Here is a 20,025-nt window from a genome sequence, read left to right as displayed (position 1 = left end):
GAGGATTTAAATAAGATGGAAGAGGAGACAACTAACAGGCAGTTAAAGAATCATGAGAGAAAAGTCAGAAACCAGCTTCAACAGGAGCTATGGGAGGCAACTCAGGCATACGAGTCATTACTGAGACAAAAGGCGAGATCCAAGTGGATTAAGGAGGGAGACTGTAACTCCAGATACTTCCATTTGATGATTAATTCTAGGCGCAGATCTAATTGCTTGAATGGTGTGCTGACTGATGGTTTGTGGAAGGATGAGCCAACAATTGTCAAAGAGGAAGTCAGAAGGTTCTTCTTGTAGCGGTTCCTAGAAAATGATCATGCAAGACCAAGGCTAGATGGCATATGCTTCCAGACCATTGACATGCAGCAAAATGACATGTTGGTGGAGCGTTTTCAAGAAGAGGAGGTCAAAAGGGCGGTATGGAGTTGTGGTAGTGATAAGAGCCCGGGCCCAGATGGACTCAACTTTAAATTCATTAAGCAATTTTGGGATATCATCAAATCTGACTTCCTAAGATTTCTTGATGAATTTCACCTCAACGAAGTTTTCCCAAGGGGTCTCAACGCATCTTTTATAGCATTAATCCCGAAGGTAGCGGATCCTCAAGTGTTGAATGAGTACAGGACTATCTCACTGATAGAATGCACTTATAAGATACTTGCTAAGATTCTGGCTAACAGATTGAAGAAGGTTATGCATTTCCTCATAAATGAACGACAGTCAACATTCATAGAAGGCAGACACATGCTTCATAGTGTGATGATTGCAAATGAAGTGGTTGAAGAAGCTAACAGATGTCAAAATCCATGTTTTATATTCAAGGTTGATTACGAGAAGGCGTACGGTTCTGTGTCTTGGGAGTTCTTGAGTTATATGATGAGAAAAATGGGTTTTTGCTCAAAATGGATTCAATGGATTGAATGGTGTCTAAAATCAGCATCGGTCTTGGTGTTGGTTAATGGAAGCCCTTCATCTAAGTTCATACCCCAAAAAGGGCTTAGGCAGGGAGATCTACTTTCACCTATGATGTTTAATATTGTTGCTGAAGGTCTTAATGGCTTAATGACCAATGCTATATACATAAGGTTATATAGGGGATTCCTATCAGGTACAAACAAAGTGGAAATCAGCCTCCTCCAGTATGCAGATGACACAATATTCTTTGGGGAGGCATCTATGGAGAATGTTAGAGCAATCAAGGCTATCTTGAGGGCTTTTGAGCTTGCATCGGGCTTAAAAATTAATTTTGCTAAAAGTAGTTGTGGGGATTTCGGAGTGTCGGAACAGTAGATTAGTGATGCAGCTAATTACCTCCACTATAGCTTGATGTCCTTTCCTTTCACATATCTTGGCATCCCCATTGGTGCCAATCCGAGAAGATGTCAGACTTGGGACCATATCATTTCTAAATGTGAGAGAAAATTAGCAAGATGGAAACAAAGACACTTGTCTTTTGGGGGGATAGTGACTCTCATAAATTCAATGTTAACATCCATTCCCATTTATTTTTTCTCTTTTTTCAGGGTTCCTAAAAAGGTGGAGGACAAGCTAGTGAGGCTACAAAGAAATTTCCTTTGGGGAGGTGCATCTGAACAAAACAAAATTGCTTGGATCAAATGGGAAATGATGTGCTTGCCAAAAGAAGAAGAAGGTTTGGGGGTTAAAGACATCCGCTCCTTCAATACATCACTGCTGGGCAAATGGAAGTGGAAGCTATTTCAGAATCAGGGAGAAATGTGAACAAGGGTGCTTGAATCAAAATATGGCGGTTGGAGGAGTCTAAATGAAGCATTGAGACCCACTATTGAATCTATATGGTGGAGGGATTTGAAGATTCTATCTCAATACCCACAGCAGGGGCAGCGGTTGAACATATCGATAGTATGGAAGGTTGGACGTGGGGATAAGTTCAAATTTTGGGAAGACACTTGGACAGGGGGACACATTCAACTATCAGAGAAGTATCCTAGGTTATACAACATATCGGATCAGCAAAATCAATTAATTCAGCATATGGGAGTTCATAAAGACACAGGATGGGAATGAGATCTCAAGTGGAGAAGACAATTGTTCGATAGTGAGATAGACATGGCAGTCTCATTTATACAAGTGGAAGGGTTCAGAATTCGGTCTCACATTGGAGACCACTGGATGTGGGAGGCAGATTCAAGTGGACAGTATTCAGTTAGGAGTGCATACAGTTTGCTTAGACAACAAGTAGTAGAGGAGGTCCAGGTTGAATAATTTAGGGAGTTATGGAAGCTTAAAGTTCCATCTAAAATGGCTATATTTGCTTGAAGATTACTCAAGGACAAACTACCAACCAGAGACAACTTGAGGAAGAAGCAAATTGAATTCTAGGATTATTTATGTCCCTTTTGCAGATTAATGGAGGAGACAGCTGGCCATTTGTTCTTTCACTGCAACAAAGTTCTTTCGGTTTGGTGGGAATCGTTGTCCTGGGTGAATTTTGGTGGTTGTCTTTCCACATCACCCAAGACAACACTTTATCTAGCACATGAATCAGTCATATGAAGGAATGACATCGACTAAATGGAAATGGTGGTGGTTAGCATTGACTTGGACTATTTGGAACCACATAAACAATGTAGTTTTCTCTAATAACACTTTCAAGGCAAGCAAAATGATGGATGAGGCAATGTTTTTGTTATGGTCTTGGCTGAAATATTTAGAGAAGGATTTTACCACTCACTATAATTAGTGGTATTCAAATCTTAGGTCTGGATTTCGCATTAGTGGTCCATAGCACTGTAGGTCAAATATATATATTGTTCTCTTTGTGTGGTTACATTCTGCTCTGGATCTACCAATTGGCTGATTTGAATAGTAGCAGATATGTAATTTGAAACTTGTACCTATTAGTACCTTTGGTAATCCCTTAATATATACATATTATTTTGGCTGATAAAAAAAAAAAAAACCAATCCAAGGTGAGTATGTTAGGGTGCTGAGTAAAAACAAGAAAACTTCGTGTATTTGAGGTCAGGAAGGGCCCCTTCAGAAGACAAGAGAGAAGCAAGATAGATTTTTGGTAAATTTTCGATATCCTTTCAACCATATTCATTCATATATATATATATATATATATATAGGTCTACCTATGTAGTCAATAGAAGCCGTAGCGGCGGAGCGGAGTGGAACAGCCCCTATCCGCGACGGGCACCTCAGTAGCGGAGCAGTTTTGTGTCGCGGCTGGGGAGCGGTCGCTATTGTGACGGCGCGGGGCAGAGCCGCGCGGGTTCTGGAGCGATTTTTCATGCCGCTACTTCGAAGCATTGGAAATTTCAAAGTGAGGGCGTCGTTTGGAGCTCTTCTAGGAAGCCGGAGTTGCAATCTGGGCAGAGGAGAACGGCGTCGTTTTGTGGAACCCTAACGATGCAGTTGCAACGATAGCACCAGAATGATGAAGACGGAGATCCCAATGATTCCATTAACTTTTTCTTTTTTTTTCTTCTTTTCTTTTCTCTTTCTCTATCCTTCGAATCGGGAAAGAATTAAGAAGGAATTGGAGTGTTTTTTTGGTTGGTCTTTCTCGGGGCTGAGAAATCGAAGAGGGTGAGATTTTCCAGGAAAATTCTCGAGTGCGAAAATTGGTGAGGGGGATTTAGAAACAGAGAGAGTACAGGTTGAAAGTGAAGGGGATATTTATAATTTAATTGAATTTGTACTTTATAGTTGATTTTTTTATGAGAAACAAGAAGACGCTTTACCGTGTGCATGAAACTGAAGAACTATTAATTGTATTTCGTATTTTTCAATAATTTAATAAAAAAAAATAAGATTTCAGGTTTATTAAGGTAATAAGTTCATTTTTTATGTTGATTAATTGATTATTTTATCGTGAAAAAACTACACATGTTTTGTAATTATGTTTTGGGCAAGGGAATATTCCGACATACATTCCTTTTATATTTTTGTTAAACTATTTGACATAAGTGACATGTTAAAATTTAAGATGGAATAATTTGTATATTATGAGTTCAATTTTTTATTAAAATAATTTTTTGTCAATTTTATTATTGAACTTCAAATTAATTATGATTATGTTCTTGCTGGTGATGAATAGGGAGAGTGATGGATTTCAAGAAGATAATGACTTGGATCTTGAAGAGGATGAAGATTTATTAATAACTTAGTATTAAGAAACTTGCATTTGTCTATTTGAATTTTAATGTCTAGTTGTCTATTTTTATAATTACTTCAGGTTTTAGTTTAGAGGGACTAAGGCTTTATATATATATATATATATATATATATATATATATATATATATATATATATATATATTTAACATATATAAAAAAACATTAGAATAACGGTCTCCGCTACGCCGGTATTGACAACTATGACTACCACATCATGCACTTCGACTTTTTTTTTTCCTTGCAAGCTTACACTTTGTTTACGAAAAGTTTATAAAATTTTAAGATATTATTTCTTTAAAAAAATTAAACAAAAATTATAAATGAATGTATTTTAAAAATTTTAACTTTATATTTTGTTATTGATAAATATTTTTTTATAAATTTAATTAATGATTTTTAATTTTTTATTTAACCTATATTTACAAATATAGGCATAATGTACAAAAATGTTTATTAGTATTGATCAGATCTATTACTTTAATTATTATTTTAATAAACCGAGAAAATACACAAGGACAAACTCTTTAATTTTCATGACCTGGCAAGTTCTATATTTGAAGTTATTTAAACATGAATATGAACATTATTTGAATTGTTGCTACTCATTGTTAATGTGATTTTGAGCTTATTTGATGTCAAATTCGTTTGGGATTTTATTTATTACATTAAAGCTAATATTTTATTTGATGTCAAATTCGTTTGGAATTTTATTTATTACATTAAAGCTAATTTTTTAGTGTGATATTCTTTATGGGTTTAATAAAGTCCTAAAAGGTCTGCGACATGCAATCTAGGAAAATTCGACAGACCCACGATGTGAGTTTTAAGAGAAGACCTTTTCTTTATTTTACCTACCTGCCTTTTACTTTTCACACTTATATAATTTTCATAAAAGATATTTTTGTCAAAGAAAATTACAAAATATATGGTAAAAAGTGCGAAGAGTAAAAGAGGAACGTGAATAGCTTAGGCCTATATGATTTGGTTCCTATTTATATAAAACACATGCATGTACCATGCCTTACATCAGGATTTTTAATTATAGTCCGGGATAAAAAAAAGTCTGATCGACCATATGAAACCATTGTCACTTCTTTATAGAATGGATAAAATTACTATGCCGATATCACTTTCAAGTTTCAGATACTTGCTTTATCCAATTAATATTTAATTTATAGCTAGAAAGAAATTCTATCAATTAGTATTAAACAAGAAACAATTTCAAATAATTACCATATATAATTTGCAGTAATAATCATACTACCGCATATTCTTCGACTGACATTATTACAAACGAAAACAGAAGTCATTTGAAATAAGCAACTGGAGTCCGCTTCATTTCAAACATTTGATGCTTATTTCAAACTAAAGATTGAAATCGCTTAATACTGCCTAAGTTGATAGTTAGCCAAACTAAACTGAAGCAGAAATACACCAACAGAACACCAAAAGCACAAAGGGGAATTTCAAAGATAAAAGGAAGTGCACAGGTGTGTGATCCATGTACAGCAACAAGTGCAAGAATCATTACTTTGAACAAACAAAATTTGTTGGTGAACCAAGAAAAAACACAAAATCAAAAAGCAAGTATCTGAATATAAAAATTCATTGGCAAGCCTTTTCTCTTTAACTAATTAATTTCTAGAGCTTCAAACAAACTCTATTTGCCTTTTCTTTTTTTACCATTTTTACCAAACCTTTTACCCTTTGTCTACTTGCTCTTTATATAAGAAGCCCTGTTGGCCTTTGTCTGCCTCTCCTTTCGAATTTGATCCATATCTTTGAGTTCTGAACGCAGATGAGCATTGGGCATTCAATGCTGCTTCTTGCTGCCTTTAAAATTCCTACGACCTCTTTGGTAAGATCCTGTATAACATGAATTCATAAAGTTACAACATGTAGCTTTTATAGATCAAAGCTGATGTGGTAGAGAAGTAAGGCCAAAGCCAATGTATTAAGTGTTTTTAAGATCAATGTGATAATTAAACCATAGAAGACCTTTTTTTTCTTTTTCTCCCATGTTAAACATAGGAGTATTGAGGTTGAAGCCGATGTAAGAAATGTGAGACCAAAGTCGTTATAAGTAATGTGAGGCAAAAATTGATGTAAGAGGCTGAAAAACCAATGCAAGTGTGTGTATTGAAGATAGCATAATTGAGTAATAATGGAAATGTAATGGTAAAGTTCAAAATGGTAATTGTATATTAAATAAATCAAAATATCAATGAGGACTGCAGCCCAGAGATCATGCAGCATTACACCAATAAGGTGTCCAAATAAATGCTATATAGGAATAGTTGTCTAGTGCAGCTTTAACTAAAATATAATACAACCAATAAGGTAAATCAATTTATTGGCTATGAAAATGATTTTCAATGTAAATCTCATCACTGCTCGTGACTTTTAATTATTATAAATTTATAATGAAACCAATTTAGATGCTTACTAAGCATGACCCTTGTGATTGAAAAGCAAAACAAACTATACAATGTAAAAGCTGTTTTGATTCTTGTGCAAGCTTATTCTATTTACATATTTCATTGCTGAGTCTAGTAAACTTCTATTACCAATTTCTAAAGCCAAAACACATATATGGGCATTTTACATGCAAATGTCGTGATAATTCTTAATGGGGAAACAATATATAACCCATGCAGTCTCCTACAATATTTCTTTCTCGATGATAAATACTAGTTATCAATGAAACAGTGTTCATCCAACATAAAAGTCAAAGGGAGAAGCAAACTGAGTACCTGCCAAACTTGTTGATTCCTGAGGATCACCATTATTTGTCCCTTTAAGTGATATCCTACCATGTGAGCGTTCTTTCCACTTCTTATATATACCAGTCTTGTTTGCCTTTGTTTTTGCACCACTCTCTGTCTTTATCTAAACCCGAATAGAAAATATAAATGTTATGTCCTAATTCTTACTGGTAGGTGAATAAGAGAATCTCATCTTGCCAAGTACCAACATAAACGATGGGGCCTTATAAATATAGTACCTTTCCATTTGCAGCAACACGATCACCATTGTTTAACTTGATGTACTTTTTACCCCTCTGACACCAAAAAGTTTTATGAGATAAATGACAATCTTTCAAAAAAAAAATATAATGTCCAAAATAGCTTTTTGTCTTCTTTTATAATTCAACCACAACTTTAGCATTACCTTATCCCAGTGATACATAGATCTTTGCTTCTGAATGCCAGCACCATCATCTGCCACTAGATCGAGGACAGCTGCTTCCAATCTAAAAATATTGAACATCATTAGGACCAAAGCCAAACAAGCAAAAGCTAAACCCATTAGAAAGCATTCTATGGCATGGTATGTTGGAGTCACAACATACTATACTAGCAAACAAATTAAACACCAAAGCGCAAACACAATCAGCCAAAAGTTTTATAGTTCCAGCTTTTTGGTTCTTAACTAATGATTTATATATGGGCCAGCAGGATGTTTTGGTTCACACTAACCCCTGCCCCCCAAAAAAATATAGCAAATAACAAGCAATTAATAAAAGAAAAAATTACCTATTAGAAGCAAAGTCTTCATTAGCTTTTACTGAAAGGCCAGCCTCCATATGCTGAGAATGATAGCAAGAGACAAGTTATATAAGTAGCCAACTTTTTAGTTTCAAAAGCATAACCATCACAGGATATAGTATATATCTGTATGAACTATGTAATTCAGATAAATATGAAGACTAGTAATACAGATAGACAGATAGTGACTTACTTGATTTTTTGGTATTGAACTTATATAGTGATCCTCATCCTTGAAACTTCGGCGCTTTCTCTTAGAACCACGTGCTGCTAAAACTCAAGTAACAGAATAAGAAATTAATCATTACACTTTTTCTTCCTCTTTAAGTCTTTCACTCAAAATCCTAATAAAGCATACACAAGTAAAACTAAACCTTGAAATTTTCTATCAATTTTAACTGACAATTCTTACAATGGCCCAATCTTAACTTCTAAGAAAGAGGTAATAAGATTGAGGCACTATGTTCTTTCAGCTGTGACACTAGAAAGCACATGCTTGAGAAAAACATATGAAGCCAAGGCCAAGTAGACAGAGTTTCCATCTTCTAGAATCCAGTATATTAAACTATTATCTGCCGTAGTTATAAAAATGGATTTACAGTCATAGGTAGTAATTTTCAGTGACTATCCTTAGAGGATATAAGGTCAACTAATACAGTGAAAGCAGGCAATTAACACAACCATCAGACAACTCTGCCAGCCTTGTTATTAATATATTTGATAGTTCCTTTTTTTGTCATTAATCAAATATATAATAGTAATCTTCAATTATTATATTCAATAGTAATCTTTTCCCCCTTTCTTTTGATATTTCTCTTTTGCTAAAGCCTATGACACGTTCTTTAAGTATAGAAATCACCTTAACCACATTTCTACATCTTCGGTTGAAATAGAAACTAGACTGACCATGATTAACAAATAACATAAAACCAAGCATAAGAACTTGAAACAAGGGTATAAAATACTTCATGATGTAAATCATTCACTTTTCAAACTGAAAAATACAATGACCGAACTTAAACAAAGTTCAATGACAATAAATGAAATAAAACCTTTTCTTCCTTTCTCCATGGAAGGACTGATTTCCTATTGAATTTCCTCCTGCAAGGAACATAGTACAAATATATACATATCCCCAAGAAATGAATATATATAGAAAAGAAAATCCAAAATAAAACTAACTAGATTGAAAGAAGTCGGATTAAACCAGTATATGTCAGCGTGCTGAGAGAAGCCTGACCACCCCCAGAACTGCTGTTAGATATGAGGGAGGCAGCTTGTGTTACAAGTCCATGGTTGCACAATTCATCTAATTTGACGCAAAAGCTTCAGCTATTCGAGTCAAACAGACAGAGGCGTGCTCCAGAACCTTGGAATCATGGTACTGAAGGTTTGTCAGAAGAGAAACAACTTCCATCACAAAATCAGCTGCATCTAAGGAAGCTTCTTGCACATATTTGCAGCAGTAGACAATGCAACCCGCTGAACTCCTGTTGATATATTAGGAAGGAATTACGAAACCATTTACAATATAATAAAAGGAATGTTATCAGAATTCAGAAATTGGATATGGGTAGTATCTTACAGAGGATATCAGAATTGTTCACAATGCAGTTAGGATATCATCTTAGTTCTTATTCAAATCCTTGAAATACTTTAAAATGCAAAATCAGTACTTGGCCTTAATTTTTAATTGAGACGCAACAAATATTTACTAACATGATAATCAGTCATATACAAAGTAAAACAGCTAAATATTTTATTACTTTGTGGGAATGGGGTAACAAGCCTATTGGATAAATCTTGAAAAGCCATTAGAACAAATATTTACTAACATGATAATCAGCCAGCCATATACAAAGAAAAACAGCTAAATATTTTATTACTTTGTGGGAATGGGGTAACAAGCCTATTGGATAAATCTTGAAAATCCATTAGAACATAAGATACAAATGTCAAATTACCTGGGCAGTGAAGTGCCTAACCCGAATAATTCTACAATACACAAACAACTCACCAACCTCAATTTTCCCCACAAATCCTACTCCACTCATCGCACCTTCACATGCACCAACCATCATTACAGTTCCTTCCACCATTCCTGTCACAATGTTCCTAGCCAATCCAGCTGCAACGCCTATGACCGACCCTGTCTCCTCCAAACACATGCTAAAACCAATTCACGACCACAAGAACTGCTTACAACATAAGCACAAGCCAAAAACACAAAAGCCAAAACCACTATTAAGTCTAAAATCTCAGTTTCACACTTATCAATCCGACCAGTAATCATAGAAGGGGATAAATAAATTGAATCAGAATAACCAAAGGACAAACAGAAAGCATGCCATAGTTTTTTAAATTCATGAAAGTATAGAGGACTCATCATTGATGCCAACCACAGTAAAAATGTTTTAGCAGCAAAAGTCAGTCCACATCCACACAATAAGAACAGTCAATGTCTTGAAGTGTTATTCTCCCCATGTACAAATCATTTACATGATCAGTACAGAGAGGGAGGCACTTACGGTTTAGGCTTTCATGAATTACACCCATCCCTTGTACCCATTTTTCTTTGTCCAATGGGCTGACATTCAATCTGTTTTGCAGCAAATGGACCCGATAAAAGACGGTAGTTGTCTTGTCACAGAAATGGGCAATGCAATGACATGGAGGCTCATCAGATGCCAACCTTACTACAGCCAAAGATAAAGCTCCATCTACTGGTTTTGGATCAGAAAGATTTCTATCTCCCATCATCTTAACCTCTCTTTCTGTAGGAAAATACACTTCATGATTTCCATTCATATCATAGACTCTCAAATCTTTGCTGAAATGCTTTATCACTTCACGCTTGGTGGATTCATGCTTCTCTGCTAATGTCAAGATACAGGAGAACCTTAAATGATAAGTTACAATAGTTTTGACTGTCTTGAAGTTGTGGCAACAGCAGAAATAATCAAGCCACCTTCTTGCTATGCCAGCATACCACTTGATAATATCGGCATCCTCAAGTGCAACAAGAAATTCAATTGGCCTTGGACGACCCATATGATTTGTAAACCCAACCAACTTCACAGCCTTTCTTATGAGTATTTCGGGTGCCTCAACTTTCATACATAGCTTTGTTAAATCCTCAACTGTTCCTTTTGAATAATTTTGTTCCTCTTCTTCCTTTACTCTTCTTTCTTCTTCCTCTATCGCCTTCCTAGCTTCTATAGGATTCAAATGTTTATCTACCTGCTCTTGGAACTTATCATAAGCATCAACAAGCTCAGGTGGTAATTGATTTCTAATGTGTCTCAACTGTAGGAAATCACCAGCTGATAGACTTCGATGCCATTCTTGACACTCATCTATATTCCCCAAGAACTCTTGCACTACTTCATCAGCCCAAGATCTAAAAATTTCTCGGACCTGGTTTTCAATACTAAAGTCAAATTTAAACCCATCACTTTGCTTGAACTTTTTATAAACATGACTAAATATCTTCAACCCCAGTTTCCTTCTGTTCCTTGCTCTAGCATTTCTCAATTCAAGAGCCCTGACTTCCTTCTGCCTGAGGTACTTCTTCCGTGCCCTAATTGCTTTCTCCGACATTGGCGGGCGCAAAATGGAAGGCGGAACAGCCTGCAATTCCATCCCAAGAAACTCAATCTTCTCCGACACCGCGCTATGAATAGCGGTATTCACCTTATCAACACGCAAACCCAATCCAAGTTCCAAAGTCTTGACAACCCCCATCCTCAACTCCAAGGCCAACATCTTGGACCCTGATGTGGCAAGGAGTATCTCATCCAAGTACCTCACCGCATACACCTTCACCGGCTTGTAAAACACATCAGAATACAAACCCGAAGCAATAATCTTCGGATCCAATTCCCGGTTCTCTCGATTCTCCCGAAGACGCATCTCTTGAATCTCTTTATCAAAGGCATCAAAATAAACATTGATCAAAATGGAGCACAAGCCACATTCCTGAGGAAGTCCCCTTCCTAACCAATCTGCACCCAATTCAATGACCAAAGCCTTACATTGAAACAACCTCTTTATCAAATCAATGAAAATGGAATCCTTGACTTTGCTTTCAATAACAGAACAGAGCTTCTCGACATGGAAATGTTGAAACCTGTGAGGCTTGAACCTGACAGTGAACCACCAAGTAGGGTTCTCGAGGGAGTTTTTTAAGTACCTTATGGCGGTGTGTCGTCCCATTCCGACGCGGCCACCATAGCAAAAGGTGACGAAGCGGTCGTCGTAGACGATTTCCAGAACCATTCGAATGGCCTCAATGACGACCTTGAGCTTCAAGTTGGGCAAAACGAAAGAGGGAGTTAGTGTGAGGCAGCATGATGCCACGTCGAAGCGGTTTTCGAGGAGCTCCCGGCACGTGGCCGGAATGCTGAAGCGGTCCGGGGGCGGAAAGGAGGGGGAGAGGTTTTGGCATGCGGTGTGGAGGACAGGGGGCGAAGCGACGATGTTTTGGATAAGGTTGGAGAACTTGCCATGGGAGTAGTGGTCGAGAACGAGGGCCTTGAACTGGGGTTTAGTGAGTGTTGAGTGAAGTCTGGGATGTGCGTTCCTAAAGACGATTCTTCTTATGTGCAAGTGCAACGATGCCACCATGGATACATATGAAGCCATACGCTACAGCAAATTACAAATTAAGTTTAGACTTTAGACTGACCTTTAGTTCTATATATACATATACATTACATACATACATACATACCCCTTTACCCCAACCAACCAGACAAACCCTATGTTCACCAAAACAAACAAAACCACACAAACACAAACCCTAATTTAATTTACCTCCCCTGTCACAACACACAAAGAAGAGCGAAAGCGATACAAAAAAAAAAAAAACAAAACAAAAACAAAAGCATTTCAAACATTTAGTTTATGGCACCGTATATCAAGCATGGATTTTGAAATTTGCAGAAAGAGAAAATGGTAGTACATGAGATGAGTGAGTTGGAAGTACAACAAAGAAGTGAATAGATAGATACTGCTGCTGCCTAGGATGTCTTATGAGTGCCAAATAGCGCCAAAACCCCAGTCTCTGTATTTATATGCCCTTAATCCCACATGTCATGCTTCTATTCGCTACACGCTCACCAACTTTTTACTTCTTTTCTCTTCTTTCCATACTAGTCTAAACTCATAGACATGGAACAGAAAAATGCTAACAAACCCAATCCTTGCTTGACACCTGTACCACTACGTATTCCACTAAAACAGAAAGTAGGGATAATGCAATTCCACTATAACAGATATAACAGAATGCTTTATTTGTGCTGTAATTGCCTGAAAGTAACATTCTAGTGAACGTATTCCTCCCAATCTGTGGGTTTTCTGCTAATGCGTCTGGGCCTCTGTTGCTGAATGCTATCAGGGTATCAAAGAAGTTTCCTCAATTCCTCTCCCCCAAGACAACACAAAACTTCCTAGCTCACACAAAATTCCATTCCAAATGTAATCATAATACTTTTGGCTGTTAATCTGTTAGAAAATGCGTACTTCTCCACTAACATGAATCGATACTAGTAAAGCAAGTATAATAAAAATACCAAGCACATAGCCACAACCTGGTTACATAATCTTAACTCACACCAATTAGCACTAGTAAAGGAAGTAAAAAAAATAATCAAAAGCAAGCATAAATAAATATAAAGTGATATGAAATGAGATGGATCTTACAGGATTGAGCAGGAGTTTGGGGCTGGTGCTGCACATGAACCAACAAATTCAAAAACTCCAACGCTTTGAATTAAACCCTGGGAAGAAAGCCTAATCAAATCCTAAGAAAGAGACATGAATCAAACGGGGAGAGAGTTCGAGTGAGAGAAACGAACCAGAGAAGAAGCTCGAGAGCTCGAGAGTGAGAACGAACGAGGATCTACAAGAGCGAGAACGAGAACGAGAACGAGAGAGGCTTGTGCGAGGGTCTGTGAGAGTGAACGAGCGACAACAACGCGTCCACGATAGAGGAGAGGTCCACCTCTGTGAGAACGAAGGGGATTTTAGATTTCCATCTTATTAGATTAGATTAATTAGATTGGATAGAATTTACAATTATAAGATTTTTAGGTTGTGTTTCGGAATTTTAGAATTCTAAGGAATTTTAATTTAAACTCTTTTATTTTTAAATTTTGTTATTTAGATAACTAAATCAAACTATTTTATTTTCCAAATCTTGTGTTTACATAAAAAAAAAATATATATTTTGATAAAATGATAAAAATCTTTCTAAAAGTTTGTATTTGAATAAAACAATTAAATACTTTCATTTATAAAATCTTTAACCCCTGCTAAAATAATTAATTTTTTACTTGTAAATTTTATTATCTACGTAATATATATATATATATATATATATATATATTCTCCAATTATATATTAAAAATAAAAACTTAGAGCTATAACATAAAAAATGTATACTTTCCAACAAGAAAAAGAAAAAATATTTTTTCATCATTAGTTTCATTTTAAAAATCAAAAATGAAAAATGCTTTGGTAGTGAACATGAGATCCAACTCATTTCTAATATTCATTCTTCATAAATTTTCATGTATCTATAATTTCATGATATGCAATTAAAAATTAGTAAGAGTTCAATCATTTTATACCTCATGGTTCATTCAACAATTATTGTTCTCACCTTAAAATCAAAGTTAGTCCGTCCTGAAACACAGAAAGCTTAGTTAGCCAAAACTCAACATATATGTAAACTCTTATTTAATGAAAAAGAAATAGTTTTTTTCAAAAAAAAAAAAAAAAAGAAATTTTCATCAAGAAAGAACATAAGAGGTGCAAGGAGTACCCATCCCTTACAAAATCAACACCAAAAGGAAAAAAAAAAAAAAAAGATACAAGATTGATGAGCACCAAACTCAACAATGACCAGTAAACTAGTATAAACACTATTATGTGTAAAGTATAAACACTCCATTTTCAAAGTATAAGTAAGTAGAGTGTATGACACAAAACAGTCAAGTTTACCATGTTTGCACCCATGATTATGCATTAAACTTTTTTTTACTATGTTTGCACCCGTAACCTAAGCCAACTTGGCAAAATCTACTTTACCACTAAAGATTCAAGAAGCAACTCAAAAGTAGTGTTTTCTTTGCTCTTAACAAAAAGCATATAATGGATTAGCATAATCTATGCATCTCCTTTTATATATTTTCCATAACTTTTCTTTTATACACATATTATTCATGTTATCATGAATAGCTTATAAGTTATAACTTGTATCCAATTTCACCTATTCTAACTAATAAGGTCTATTTTGGCTATGGAGAAGAAAGGTTGTGATTTAAATTCTGTCACAGTCTATTATCTTGTACACAAACCAAGATGAACAAGAACTTCAAGTATGAACTCATGGATTTCAGCATAGGCCTTACGACGTGTATATTCGGTAAATTGCTCAAATGTGTATAAACTATGTTGTGCCACTAAACCATTTTACAATAGTTTAGAGAATTTTTCTAATCTTAATTGAAACCATATTGTTCTCTTAATCCTTTAAAGAGTGTACTGTCCAGGGTCCACAAAATACATGTGTTATGCTACGTGGCACTACGAGACACACGTCAATCCTCCATGTCAGCCCTAGTGTAGGAGCACGGACGCTCAACCCTTAGTAGTCAGACTCCCCAACCAATAGGTTATCTAACCTCCTATTATTTGAATATAATGTCATCCCTTTATCTCTTGGCAGGTATTCAATTATCTACAAGGCTACACATTATCTACAAGGTACAATTATGTACTAGAAATTATCTTTAAGCTACATGTTATCTGTAACATTATCTATAAGTTACTAGCTATTATCCACAAGCCGATAATATCTGGAAGGGCTATAACAGCCCCAACAAACAAGGACACACAACTCCCTCTACACACTATAAGTACTAGGTTCCCTCGTACTCTCTCAACACGCTAATGCATACACACACTTGCTCACAAACTCATGTATTCTAATACTCTCCTAACTCATATACTTATTTGAGCGTCAGAGTCCTTTGTTTTGCATGTCCTTCCTTTTGTCCTCCTAACAAAGACCACTCTCTAGCCGATGTGTGAAGTCTAGGAGCCCACTTTAGCCACATCCACCCTAACATGTCCTAGCTCCTGATTTTGATAAGTATATTTGCCACCCACCGTGGGGCCACGATAAAACATATCTTGCGATCTCTCTCTCTCTCTCACATCCATGGGACCACTAATTCAGATAAACATTTGGATGATTTCCTAACCCAGGTAAACTTATACACCAATGATGATGCAATCTTGTGTTGTGTCTTTCCAATGTCCCTCAAAGGGGCGATATTGACCTAGTACAGTGGACTCCCTCCAAGGTCCATCGAAAACTTCGACATTCTCATCTAATGCTTCAGTGTGTAATATACAACCAGTTGGTCACATCATATGACGTCCGCCGCACTGGCCAACCTGCAACAAGCAAATGATGAATCCTCTAGAAAATCATAGAAAGGTTTGGATGCATCGTCGTCCAGATCCGTAATCTGAACCCAAAGGTAGCATTACATTTAATGCTCATCACTCTACGGCCTGGCAAGTTTGCGGACAGTCTATGCAAAAAAAAAAAAAAAAAAAGCCCTAGTAGCATGGATGAGTTGTGTGAACGAGCCAAAGGCTACATCCAGATGTAAGAAATGTCTAGGTTCAAGAATGAAGTTAGAAAAGCTAAACAAAAGCGTGACAAGCGAGAAGGAAGCACCAAGGCTGATTCACACAAGTCAGACAAGCTCCAGCCTCTCCTAAAAGGACCCAAGTACGACGAGTGTTACTCACCTTTGACGGTCAATCGCACTACAATCCAAGATTCTCCACTAAGTGTGCTTAGGTTTCATGAGGCTTGTAAAGTATGAAGGACATGCACAAAATGTGACTATATGATGTGGCAATGAGGTGTAGCAAGCAAATGCTCACCTCACCCTTAGGCTGGTCTGAAATTTAATTGGATTGAGCTTTTCCTAATTCAATTAAATTTCTTCTTAACACACACATCAAATAGTGCATTTAATGCATGCAAAATTACAAAACTTCCCCTAATACAAAACTAGTCTAGGTGTCCTAAAACATAAGGGCTGAAAAATCTTGCATTACTAAGGTACCTTAAACTTATGGGGTACACTCCCTACACTATGGAGCCTTAAACACAAGGCCCAAAAAATAATGAAAAACCTAATCTAATATGTACAAAGATAAGTGAGCTCATACTTAGTTCATGGGCCCAAAATCTACCTTAAGGCTCGTGATAACCTTAGGGCCTTCTCCTGCATCCCTGGCCCAATCTTCTTAGAGTTTCCTAGCCATGGCCCTGGTGATGTCCCCTCCTTGGGAGGATTGCATCACCAGACAACCACCAAGCAGGAGCTAGACCCGAAGGACAGAAAGAGGATCAACACATGAATCACAATGCTGATAGAAGAAGAAACATAGTAAAAGATCGAGGAAAATAATGACACAATCAACCAAGACGCAAATGACAACCCCCACAAGAATAGGAACCCACCCAAAAAATAAGAGGGTTGATCAACACCATTGGGGGCTGACTCTCCTACGAAGGATAATCTAGCTAGTCTCGCAAGCACCACCTCCATGCCATTTGGGACATTGATATCAACTATGTCAATACACCATCGCCACAAAGTCTCCCTCCTATCACTTTCAGTGATAAAGACTTCATGGGTATCAACCCCATCAACCAAGATGACCCCATGGTTGTCTCCATCGTAATCGCCAACTTCATGGTGTCCATGGTCCTCATCGACCAAGCCAGTTTCACTGATATTTTATATTGGAAGACATTCCAGAGACTTGAAGTTTCACCTAACACCATCCAACCTCATGTCGGTCCACTCCTCGGCTTTGCAGGGGAATGAGTAGAGACCAGAGGCTACGTCGACCTTATGAACACTTTCGATCAAGACCAGCTCTCCAAGAGCTTTACAATCAGGTATTTAATCGTCAATGAAAATACCTCTTACTTTACTTTGATTGGCATAAAAACACTCAATGAGCTCGGAGCCATTGTCTCCATGCCACATCTGAAGATGAAATTTCCAATCTTGACGGGAAAGATCATGATTGTCAAGGCTAATCAAAAGCAGGAATGATAATGCTATGCAGAAATCCTGAAGGTGGCACCTTATCCTCCCACTAGGGAGCCTGCCAAGCTTGAAGGCACCCAAGTCATGAGTGTGGATGAGGGGTCTCCAGTCCGAACCCTGACTGTCTACCAAGTGTTCGTGCTCTTCTGCAAAACTAATCAGAAAGTGTACCGAGTCGTGCAAGTAATATAAAACGGTAAGAATTGAGTATCGTATCCACAGGAAACTTGTTTCACTCAGAAAATATATGTTCAATGAGCAAACATTTGTGTAGAGCAAGTAAATATTAACTAGGGTTTTGTATGAAAATCTAATTAAACACAAATTAAATAACTGGAGGTTGAGAAGTAAAAATAGTCAAGTAAAAAGCACGTTGGGTCGTCCTACTGACTTTCCTTTGATGTTGTTAAATATTTTTCTCTATTTAATGTTATCCTAGTGTTCTTATGCTGAGAAATTACCCAAACCAAGATCCCTCGAGTGAATAGGCCTAACTCTATTTAAACTTCGTCCTTGATTCCTCAACAAACTTAGTCTAAAAGAGTTGCATTAAGATCACAACATAAATAGGACTAGATCGCTTCACTCCATTCCTAAACATACAATTTTCTAGCTTGCTCTATCAAGTTCTAAGGTTTTAAAGCACTTCCCAGTACTAAAAATCCTAACTATACATATAAATGGGTGATCAAGCCACAAGCATGTAAAAATAAGCATAGATAGAAGCAATGAACACATAAAAATAACATTAAATAAATAGTAAGAGAATTTTACATCAAAGGTTCAACAGAACTCCCCAACAAGAGGTTTAGCCTTCCATTACAAGTAATAAACTTTCAGCACAAAGGATAGATTTTGAGGGAAGAAAATGGTTAAGAATGCTTGAGGATGCCTCCTCCAACCTCTAGAACCTTAAACTCATTTCTCTAACCTAAACTCTCTTGGAGGCTTGTTTCTGTCACTCTAGCTTCTCCCTTGGCTCTATTTTTCGACTCCTCCTTTGTTTTACACCAACTTCAATGTTTTAAAGGTTCATTGATGTTTCAGATTCTAAAGGCTCGCTTAGCGAGATTGGCCCGCTAAGTGCGAATTAGTGAAATTTGGCTTAACGAGCTGGGCGCACTGAGCGCGAGAAGAGACAAACGACTCGCTGCGCGAGCACATCTCTGACTGATCCTCTTCTAGGGTTTCCAAACACGCTAAGCGAGCTGAGTGTCTCGCATAGCGGATGTCACTCGCTAAGCGCATATGCCTCGCTTAGCGAGACACCAGCTGCTTGAACCTTTTCTTCTTTTAGCCTAAAACTGAAGTGATTTCAATATTAATTCACAAAATGGGAGTATCTGTTGTATAAAATCAAACTAAACATGAAAATCTATACAATTCCTACAAAATGAGCCATAAATTGGGGGAAAGATGCTAATTTTATGTAACTATTCAATACAAAAGTTAGTCGTAAATAACGACTAACACCAAGCACGCTTGGACGATAAATTCGATGTAGATCCGCGCGATGACACCTCTGATAGAGGCCCAAAGCCTATTGAAGAGCTCGTCAAGTTGCAACTCGAACCCAAACTCTAGCAGTGCATGCAACTCAGCAGGGACCTCACTAGCCATGAGCACAGACGCATCACTGACGTCCTGCATAAGAACACAAACTTGTTAAGCTTCCTAAAGGCTTACTCCATATACAACCAAATCAGGATGAACGCTCCAAACGAGAAGAAAACAACATTTATCATTGAAGATGTCAAGTTTTTTTATATGGACATACCCTTTGACCTAAAAAATGCTAGCGCTACATACCAGAGATTGATGGACCATATTTTCAAGCAGCGGATCAGAAGAAACGTCGAGGTCTATGTCGACAACATGGTCATCAAGTCTTAGAGAATAGCCCAACACATGGTAGACTTGGAAGAGGTATTCAGAGAGCTCCATAAATACGACATGCGCCTCAACGCAGAAAAATGTACTTTCAGGGTCGACAGAGGCAAGTTCCTGGGCTTTAAGATCACGCACCGAGGAATAGAAACCAACCCCAACAAATGCACTACTATTTTGGAGATACACAGTCCTACTAACGTCCAGGATGTCCAGAAGTTGAATGGAAGACTAGCATCCCTGTCCAGGTTTCTCCCCAAGCTCACCGAAAAA

General features: G+C 37.0%; 1 protein-coding gene across 3 annotated transcripts; it reads right to left on the bottom strand.

Annotated features, from left to right (window-relative positions):
* Window positions 1–8,921: 8,921 nt before the first annotated feature.
* LOC114389641 (nuclear intron maturase 3, mitochondrial-like) lies at window positions 8,922–13,762 on the bottom strand. Of its 3 annotated transcripts, none has more exons than XM_028350359.1 (4): window positions 13,573–13,762; window positions 13,418–13,494; window positions 10,243–12,361; window positions 8,922–9,909 (listed from the first exon to the last, which is right to left on the bottom strand). In XM_028350359.1, the coding sequence occupies exons 2-4, from the start codon at window positions 13,451–13,453 to the stop codon at window positions 9,884–9,886; spliced, it is 2,181 nt and encodes a 726-aa protein (XP_028206160.1). In that variant the 5' UTR covers window positions 13,454–13,494; window positions 13,573–13,762; the 3' UTR covers window positions 8,922–9,883. The 3 variants fall into 3 exon arrangements, with proteins under 3 accessions (XP_028206160.1, XP_028206158.1, XP_028206157.1); XM_028350357.1 differs by having other exon boundaries at window positions 8,922–9,204; XM_028350356.1 differs by lacking the exon at window positions 8,922–9,909 and having other exon boundaries at window positions 10,103–12,361.
* Window positions 13,763–20,025: the final 6,263 nt, after the last annotated feature.

The sequence above is a fragment of the Glycine soja genome, chromosome 16, assembly GCF_004193775.1.
Source record: "Glycine soja cultivar W05 chromosome 16, ASM419377v2, whole genome shotgun sequence".
In the NCBI taxonomy this organism is placed as follows: Eukaryota; Viridiplantae; Streptophyta; class Magnoliopsida; order Fabales; family Fabaceae; genus Glycine; species Glycine soja.
This window is presented reverse-complemented; position numbering and strand designations above follow the sequence as displayed.